This window comes from Accipiter gentilis, unplaced genomic scaffold, assembly GCF_929443795.1.
Source record: "Accipiter gentilis unplaced genomic scaffold, bAccGen1.1, whole genome shotgun sequence".
In the NCBI taxonomy this organism is placed as follows: Eukaryota; Metazoa; Chordata; class Aves; order Accipitriformes; family Accipitridae; genus Astur; species Astur gentilis.
This window is the reverse complement of record NW_026060824.1, coordinates 834,495-844,536: the sequence shown is the minus strand read 5'-3', so window position 1 is coordinate 844,536 and position 10,042 is coordinate 834,495. Positions and strand designations below refer to the sequence as shown.

At 50.9% G+C, this 10,042-nt stretch overlaps 1 protein-coding gene across 1 annotated transcript in view; it reads right to left on the bottom strand.

Annotated features, from left to right (window-relative positions):
• Positions 1-2,061: 2,061 nt before the first annotated feature.
• The window catches only part of LOC126036843 (electroneutral sodium bicarbonate exchanger 1-like), a 720,476-nt gene continuing 712,495 nt past the window's right edge, over positions 2,062-10,042 (bottom strand). The window contains exons 25-26 of the mRNA XM_049797060.1: positions 2,500-2,604; positions 2,062-2,229 (exon numbers count right to left, since the gene is read on the bottom strand). Of these exons, the coding sequence (XP_049653017.1) occupies positions 2,517-2,604 (88 nt within the window). The 3' untranslated portion in view covers positions 2,062-2,229; positions 2,500-2,516. The remainder of the gene's footprint in view (positions 2,230-2,499; positions 2,605-10,042) is intronic.

Sequence of the window (10,042 nt, the reverse complement as noted above, 5' to 3'; positions counted from 1 at the left end):
CAGGGCATGGCCACAGAAGCGCATTCCCCCCGTCAGTCTGTGAAGTGAGCAAGGGAGAGTCAATACTTGTCTGGTGAGCCTCATACCCAGGCAATGTGGTCGAGCCCTCTCCTGTGACAGCCCTGGCAAAAGCCACAGCAGGGTGCTCCCTTGCCTCTGCCTAGGTCACTGGGGTTCCCCTGCCTGCCATTGCTCCTTTGTCCTCCTCTGCGTTTGTGGAGATGAACCTTTAACCACACAACCTAACACCTACAACACCGGGAAAAAGAGAGGCTGCAGAGGGTCCAACGGGGAAGGTCGCCGATGTAGAATGCTCTTTGTGAGAGGCAGCACACCCAGCTCACCTCCTTGCTCCTGAGCTGCTCTATCGGAAGCACTGCGTGCAGGACGCTCTGTTCAACAGGCTGTGTCTGTATCTGACTGCCTTGTCCTTGCTACAGCACCATGTGCTGGGGGAACGCCACGGAGAGCAAGGAGGACGCTCTTTCCCCAGGAGCAACGGAGGGTGCTCAGCTGAGTGCTGCTGCAGGGGCCAAAGTGGGGCAGGCAGGCAGGGAGGGGAACGTAGGAACGAGGGAGCTGGCAGTAACCGGCCAGTCTGGGAGATGCCCGAGAAGCTCGAGAACCCTGTAAGCACAGGACGAGCTTAGAGGAGGTTCAACGTGAGGCCCTGTGGTTAACCATCCCCTCCAGATCTGGACCTTCTCCGGTTCCCGAGTTACCGTGCAGTTTCACAGCCTGGTGCAGAGATCCTGACTGGGAGATCACTGTACCTCCAGGAGTTAGGGATCCACCTAACAGTTACCCTGAGCGGGTGCAGGTCTGTGCTGCGCTGTACGTGCAGCGTGGCCTTCAGGCTGCGTCCCTACACATGTCCCTTGGCCGCAGGATAAACGGAGCTGGTTGACTGTAACAGAGGAGCCTCCAGGCAGCTCCTGCTTGGTACCAGCGATTACGCCACCTGCGCGGCCCTGCCGTTACCTAAAGTGCAGCGAGAAGTCCGCGTGTGAACATCCTTTACGCACAGAGGTGTTTTCTTCTAAGAAAAGTTGCATAATACCGTGAATGACCAAAAGGAGGAACTTCTCCGCTTCTCCACCGTAAAGCGTGCCAAGGGAAAATCCATCTGGGGTCTGCCCAATGCTGCATGAACGCAGGGTCCCCAGCATCTGAAGGGACCTAAGATTTACTTGCTACCTAGATGCCTCTTCTTCCTGGCTACGTCGCCTCCCAAGATCTTGCCCACCCCCAGCCTACTGGAGACGGGGGAATGTTAGAGAGACAGCCTTGATGCTGTGCCAGCACCGCTCAGCCATGGCCAAAACACTGCTGTGTTATCAACAGCTTTCTAGCTACCAGTACAGAGCACAGCACTACGAGGGCTGCTGTGGGGTAAAGGAACTCCAACTCCGCCAGATCCAATACAGAAGGAAAGTGGAGGAACAACAGAGGGAGCAGCCCAGGGACACAGAGCCCCAGGTCTCATCTGGCCACTCCTGTGACCATACAGTGTATTCAAAATCAAATACCTGAAGTGCTCCCTTAGATGCAGTTTACAGCCAAGGGACAAGAAGGTGGCAGTTCTGCATTTTGCAGCTCCCAGGCTGATGGCAGAGCCAAAGCAAAAAAAAACAAACCCAAAACCAAACCAACCAAGAGAGGTAAAACTGGAGCACAGGGAGCAAATGTTTTCTTTCACCTTAGGCCAACTGCTCGGACGCTCTCTATGCTGCCCTGCTGCAGAGGGCATCCCTCTCGTACCAGTAAGAGACATAAGAGTGAATTAAAGCCAGGACCCCAAACCAGACCAAAAACCCGGTCATGATCAAGAAGAAAGTGGAGAATGCATCAACTATAACAGAAAATTATTTTGGACATTCCCAGTTTACATTTGGAAAAAAGAGGGGAAAAAAAAAGAGGAGGAATTAGGTATTAAAAGAAGAGCACTGAATGATAAAGCAGTAGCAGTCCCTCTACCACTACAAACCCACACCCCCACACGCACGTACGCACACAGACTTAACACCACCAAACTCCCCTTGACTGTGACCTTCACCTCAGCTTGCTGGTCTAGAGATACTGAATGCCTGAAGCACACCAAGGATAACTGAAAACATCTGCATGGCTTTAATGGGAATCCTCCAACTGAAACAAAGCGCTTTCTCCCTCTGTCTGCGTTGGCACATCCCCGAGTCACGCTCTCACTCCTCTCCTTCAAAGTCAAGATTCCTAAACGTGAAAAGCGGGAGTGGGGAAAGGCGAAGGGGAGAGAAAAAGAGGGAGAGCATCATCAGTGGAAGACCTGCCACCTGCTGCTGATTCAGCCCTGTTTGGGGGACCACCCCAGCAGAGAGGAGCTGGTTTACATGCCACGGTCCACAATGCCTGTTCCCAGGGACAGGCCGTTTGCTCAGCCTTGCCGGCCAAAGCGTGGGAAAAGCGTAGGCGTGCGCCGTCGCTTGCAGAGTAGCACGGTCACGTTCACGTGCAATCCTTTACCTTTTTCCTCCCTGGATTCAAAGGGTTTCTGTCTTCAAAGTGAGAGCCTTCCATACGGTCATTTGTGACATTTCATCCAGGATAACAATCTCAGAAGGATCAGTCCTGCAATAAATATTTTACACAGCAATCCGTGATTATGGGAACTGATGCCACCAAGAGCATTAGCATCAGCAAGAGGAACAGTGGAGCCCCGAGAATCAAAGCTCCGCATAAGCGTGGGAGGTTTTGCTGGATGAGGAGTTTTGGGAGGCAAGCCCGGGAGCTGCAGAGCAACAGCTCTGTGCAAAGGCTCTTGCTGGGGCTTAGCCCCGGTCCGGGTTCCTAAGCCACTGCTGGTACAGATCACGCCTGCAACTCCTCATGTGTAAGTATGAGGATCTCCAGCTACCGTAAAGGCACTGATGAGGCAAGGTTTGGGGTCAAAAGCGAGTGCTGCAGCCACTCTGCTTGCGGTCAGAGCCCTGCAATCACCTTCTGCAGCCCTGCCCCTGAATTTGATTTTCCCACCAAGCTGCCTGCTGGTTTCCACGGGATCCCCCACAAAGAGGCAAGTGGAGAAAACTCTGCCAAACACCTTCAAGCTAAATCTTGCCGGGGGTCCTGGAGCTTGGTGGGGCTTTACCTGTCACTGCTTTGCTTTGGGATATCCACGTCACTGGTCTTCCCCACGTGCAGCTGAACTGAACTTGCAGCAGCAGCAGCTTCCATCACCCTCCTGGACTCCTGATGTAAAAAAGGGACAAATCACGTTCTCTGTCTTTGGTCAAAGTGGAGATAAGCTGAATGCCCAGCACAAACTTAGCAGTCTGCCCTCTGCTTCTGCCCCTTGGCAGCTATAGGTATTAGTGCAGCAGGGGAGAAACCGTTCACTCCAAAGATTTCGGGGCAGGGGGATTGTGTGTTCAAAACTCGATTATGAGCAAATCTTGCCAGCAGCAGCAGCAACAGCAGCAGCAGCAGCAGCATTTAATAATAATCATCATAATGATAATGACCTTTGTGAAAAACGACTCGTTTTAAAAATTACACCTGTATTCAACTGTTCAGCTCACTGCTACTTGAGGAAACAAAGGTTACAACGTGGGATCCAGGCTATTGGGATCTATTTCGATTGGATGCTGATCTTCCCCCAACGTTTCCAGACAAGCTGTAAGAGAAACAGGCAATCTCACAGCCCGACGGAGATGTCCAGCCCTGAGGACCCAGCAAGCCTTACCTCTTCTTCTTCTCCGGCTTCATTTCTGGCATTGAGACGGGGAACCAAAGGAACCTTAGTAGATATAGTAGATTTATGAATGTAGATGGGAATTGTTTAATAATTATCTAGCTTATAATGAAGTTAAAGAAGTTTCAATAGAGGTAGATACGGCCCAAGGGGATGAGAAGTGATGTTTAACGTTTGCATTGTTGAGGCTGACTGGGACAGGAGATAGTCCTTGATAAGAAGCGGCAGTCAACTCCAAGAACCAGCCAAGACTGGCCTTAGGATTTGGACAAATGCCAAGAGACAACTGAGTCTGCGCAGGGACAGAAGGTTAAGGGTTCAGCGTGAAGAAGACATATAGCCTTCATCTTCACGACCACCAGACAACCACCATAAGGAGGCACTGCACAAGCGCAATTGAGAGGAGACTATGGAAATGACTTCCTAGAGCTAATTTTAATAAGACGCGGGGATAGATAATGCCTATGTATAAGCATACTGCGAAACTCTATGTATATGTAACACTTGACTGTATAAATTTAAAGTGAACTGCCAAATCAGGTGCGCATGACCTTGGTGGGACTACCCCCCGTGCTGCCCAGCGCTGAATGAACATACCTACTGATTGTGGAGTCTGTTTTCCGCACATCAGCATCGTCCAACTTCTTCTTCCTTTCTGGCATAAGGTCATCCAGAAAGCTGAGCTCCCGCTTTGAGAAGCAGAAATCCATCGCTTTCCGGACAAAGACGAGAGCCAAAACCTTCACAAATAAGAGGGAAAATGCGGTGAGCTCAGAGATGATGCCACCTCTCACTCCAACGCTGCAAACACCCCGCTGCCGAGCGGCGGCAGCTCTTACCATCATGGGAAAGATGATGGCGGCACGGGACACCTTGATGGTCCAGAGCAGGACAAGGCAGGTCAGCTGGATCGCCGTGAAGAAATGCACCTTTCGCAAGGGCACGTGCCGCAGGTAGATGAAATCCGGCTGGTGTTTCGCCGGCATCCAAAACAGCTTCAAGCGATCAAAGAACTGCAAAATAAAAGGGAAAGGTTGCCACCTTGGGACTGCGGCAAGTTTCTGGCCCTCTCGAGATGTGGAGGCACTTTGCAGCATCTCGCTTGCCGTCAGAAATCCTGGATCCCACCGCATTCCTCCTGGGAGCAGCACCCATTTTCCCTTCGCTCCATCTAGCAACCGGCTTGCCCCTGAGAGCTGCCCACCAAACGGCAACTATTCCATGCCATTCCATTATTAGCAATTCTCGGCCCACTGAATCCCCCCGCGAGGATTTCCACCAGTGGTAGAAACTGCCTTCCCTTTGCACTGAATTCCCCCGCTTTCACGTAACCAAACACTGACCTGCCCTAAACCCTGCAACAGAGAGCGCTGAACTTGCCTGGTCCTCCCAGCCCTATATAACTCCTGTGCCTCCACCAATCTTTTTCTTACACAAAAGAGTTTCATTGCTTGCTCTGCGAGAAGTTTTTCCCATGCCACTGCTTTTTTCCCTGCTGCTACCGAGACAAAATACCAGGGAGACAGCATGCTGCATGCTGTAAAACAGTCCGTACCTGAATTCCTCTGAATGACGACACACCCATGTAGAGAAAGACGCCATAAAGCACAGGCATTGGTATAAACTGGGGGGGGAAAGAAAAAAAAAAAGTAAGAATGCAATCGTTTCTTTTTCTGTATTGCATTTTCAGTATTACCACCCTCTTCCACAGGCACTGCCTAAAATTGCTTGAAGCTTTCCAGCTTCCATTCAGGCTTAGAGATGGGTCAGATTTTAACCATTAAAGATTTTGTGCGCACGAGTGAGCTAAGGCTCTGCTTTAGGCTGAACTTGGGAGTTACCTCTCCTCAGAATAATCCTATTTTCCAGAAAGGTTGGAGGAAAACAGGCGATTTCACCCGTGCTACCCTATGCCGCATTCTCTGGCGGTAGAAGAAACACTTCTGCCTATTCTTGGGGCAACAGGCAAAGGCCACAGGCCTCCTTTTAGCCTAGAGACGAGATTACTTTGTGGGAGGAACGTGCAAGGAAGCCCACGGGGATGACCTCAATGTGTTTACCTCCTGGGAACGGCTGCTCCCGGGCATTTGGGGAGCAAATTGCAGCCAGTAAAGGGCTGCCTGTTTGAAAGACAGCAGATGTGCTGGTCTGAATATGCTCAACTGTAACCCATAAACATGGGCGGGCCTGAAAGACACCCAAAAATTCAAGCAGTTGCGTTGCTCGCTCGCCTCGAGCACACCAAACGGGGGCCTGAAGGGCTGCAAAGCCTAACTGAGGCTGGTTCCCACCGTGGGTCAAGCCCCAAGGGTTGGGATCACCTCCTCCTCCTCCGCTCCACAACTAACTACTCAGGCCTGCAGAGAGGGGACTGTTTTGCTGTAACCTCCAACAAGCTCGCGGTTGTTGGGTGGTTTGCATTTTCCTCTCACCTTTAACACAGAAGTGAAGAAGACGGAGCAGCCCATGAGCACAAAGATCAGCAAGCCAGTGACTCTCTGCTCTCGTATCCCCAGAAACTTGGGTTGTTCTCCTGGAGCTGAGCAGTCAGACTCTACTTTGAGGCTATTCACGTGGGTGATGGACAGGACGGTCGCAGCCACGAACCAGAGCAGCCCCATCACGGAGCACACCCCGAGCATCGCGGCCACCACAAAAAGGTCCAGGTGGTACCCGCATCCTTTCTGCAGGCAGGAAAACAAGAAACAGAGCATCCCATAGCACAAGAGCAAGGATAACGTCGCAAGTCAGACTCAAACCCTGCTCGAGCACAAGTCAACTTCTTCAGAATTCAAAACAAGAAATGGAAACAAGTAAGCGTGTATGCAGGCTTTGCACAAGCACCTGGCATGAAAATCTGGCAGGAGTTCAGACACAATGGATATGCAGAGCTCGTGCGATAAATACTTCAAAAAACAACAAGCCACAACCCAAAACCACCAAAACCTTTTTTCCACTCATAAAGAAAATTCTACCACTTGCGAGGAAGGTGTGACTCTGAGTTATCCCTGGCAGCGCATCAAAACAATTCATTCCCCGCACCTGCTGCTGCTGCCATTTTAAAACAAAAACACGCTTCTATATTGCTCCAAGATTAATTTGCTCCTCCAAAAGGCTGCTCATCTGAACTGCCCTGTCACTTGCTCCCTGCATCATCGTTAATCCAGGAGAGCATCCTGCCACGCAGCCGGACCCTGTCCCAAACCAATGCCTTCAGAAAGCATCGGGAATAAGAGCTTCTCCCCAGACCTGCAGCCCAGAAGGGGCTGGAGTCATCTCTCGCAGGCCCTTACCTTCAGCTTGTGCTCCTTCCTGTTCACAATAACGGCACTGATCTGCTGGTCCATAAATATCAAGATGGTGCAGAGCAGAGCTGGGATGAGCGCAGCCAATACCGCCCACTAAGGGTTGGGACCTATGGGGTTGATGAACCACCCGCGGTCGTCTCTGGTAGGCTGCAACAAAGCCCACGCATCAGCATCGTCTCCCAGCCCAGGCACTCCACTGGCTTTCATTTTCCCCTCCCTCCTTGTGTCAGAGCACCTCCCAGCCCTGGCTTCATGTCCCCCTCTCCCGGGGGCTTCAGCAGTGCCAGTCTCCTCTTTGCAAGCAGCTCTAGATACTTCCCCTGTAGGTATCTAGTTTTGGGGCCATCTTCTCGTTTCCAGGAGGAAGCAAGGCACTTGGAGGTGGAAGAGGAGATGGTCACACCACCAGCATCTCCTCCAGACTCAGCCCTGCCCTGCCCCGGCATCACCTTGTGGCACCCCCACGTGCCAAAACATCCCGTTACCTTGAACGCATGGGGGACCTGGAGCTTCGGCGATGGGTCCACAAAGTCAAGGAGCACCATGATGACGATGGTGAGGAAAACAGCAAAGTCGCTCACTGTGGACCGCACCTGGTGCAAGAAACCAGAGGTGAGAGGGGCATGGCAAACAGGGCCGTAACGTGAGATGCAAGAGTTGCGGACATCCACAACATTAAGGCTGCTTAATCAAATCCCACCACCCCTCTGAGCACATGCAGCCTGATCCCTTGCTTAGATACTGCTGCTGTGTTTGTCCCTGTGAGATCTGGGGTCAGACAATAAAAAAAGCTTAATTAGGCCGACAAGAGTTGGTTTAAGTCAAAACCTAAAAATAATAATAATGATATTAAAAATAAGAAAAGAGATGTCTGCTACTACGCCTACACTCACAGCTACAATGGCAACAAGGCACTGAGGCATCCTTTAGTCCTCAAAAGGAAGCTCCTCATTCGAATCTACTTTCTGCTTGAGCACATAATGCACAGAAGGTAGGGGGAAAAAAACAAACCGAAAACCCCAACCCCCAAAACTTTTGGAAACCTGACTTCCTACTACCTGAGGAGAAAAAAACATATAAAAAAAAAATCAAACCCCAAAAATCTTCAATCTGGGGCAGGTCACGAGGCATGTGGGAAACGCTACGATGATTTTGCACTCATGGAAATGAGTGCGGGACATCCAAGCTCTTGCAGAGCTTGGCCTGCAAGGCCAATGATTCCTAGCTTGATCAAGTCCTAGTTTCTGCATGGGTGCCACCACCTGAAAAGAGAATTAACCTCAACAGTTCAGAACACTTTCCAAAAGCCTCTGAGGGCATCAACCTTGAACTGCTGTCTGATGATGATCACACCCTTGCAACAACGTACACAGGGAGCCAGATTATGCTGAGCCATGGCTTTTTTATTAATACTTATGAATACTGTCATTATTCATTTTTTATCAGAGGCTGAGACAGCAACAACTCATAAAGTTTCAGACCAAGTTTGAGCCCTACAGAACACTCCTTCAGCAGGACCCAATCTAGAGGCACCTGCTTAAAAATACAACCCTTAAACCTAAGCAGCTCCAGCTCCTTTTTCAGAGCAGCTCAAACTTCTGGAATTATTACAGATCGCAGCCTCCAGCAATTCCCAGTCCCCTCTCAAACTAAAAGCTCCAGAGCTCCTCGACTGAGCTGGTCAAGGTTTTGCCCACTCACAGAAGCACTTGCCCATCATCTCTGTCTGCCTGACTAGCAGACACAAGCAGATTCCTCCAGGGCAACACCCTCAGGGAAAGTCTCTTTTTCACTTCTAAAGGACCATCCTCCTCACTTGATTTACATCCTCCCCAGCTGACCAGGCTGCTCAGCACCCTGTGCTTTAGTTACTTTGCTGGCTGCTAACTCAAACTTCCCATTGCAGCCTTACCACACAACTGTTACCTCCCACAACCCTCCTATTCATTGTCCCCTGCACACCCAAAGGCCGCTTTCCTTTCTCTGCCTTGCATGCCAGCAGTACCACACACTAAAACACTCTCCCTTCACTCTCCTTTCTCAGGCTTGCCACTACAGTGCCTTCTAGAAACTGAGAGCAGCAGTTATCCTAAAAGGCCTGCTCAGCCCCTCTACCTGCAGCAGAGGCACGCTCTTCTTTCCAAACAAGAGGACAGGTTTGTCACAAACACATCACAAAGAGGAGTGGCAGCGCAAGGGGAACCTTGTGAAAGAAAAAATCCCAAGAGCACAACAAACAACTGCTGCCACTGAGAGTTTCCAAAGACTCTTTCCACATCCACACTTGAGCGCCAGATTGCCAGGCCAGCAAAAGGCACATTGCTACCAGCAGACAGCCCAAGAAAGAAGGACATACTTTGCATACAGAGCTCCACGGCTGTGCTGGTTTTGACTGGCAGAGAGTTAGTTTTCCCCACAGTAGCTTGCACGGGGCTACGTTTTGGATTTGTGCTGAAAGCAGTGCTTACCCAGCATCAAGGCCTTTTCTGCTCCTCACCCCACCCCACCAGGGAGTCAGCTAGGGGTGCACAAGAAGCTGGGGGGGCACAAGGCTGGGACAGATGACCCCAACTGACCCAAAGGATATTCCAGACCACAGGATGTCACGCTCAGCAATATAACTGGGGGAAGAAGAAGGAAGGGGGGACATGCCCAAGTAACTGTTAGGCGTGATGGAACCCTGCTTTCCTGCAAACTAAACACCTGCCAGACAATGGGAAGCAGTGACTGAATTCCTGACTTTGCTTTGCTCGTGTGCACAGCTTTTACTTATTAAACGGTATTTATCCCAACCCGCGAGATGATTCACCCTTCCGATCCTCTCCCTCCTCCCACTGCGGGGCAGCGAGCGAGCGGCCGTGCGGGGCTTAGCTGCTGGCTGGGGTTAAACCACTACAGAAGCTCGAGAGCTTCTCAGCTGAACGCTTTAAACAAAATTTCAAAACACCGTCAGTAAAACCAGCCTCTTTTCCCACTGAAGCACGAAATCCACGCACGGCACTGGAAC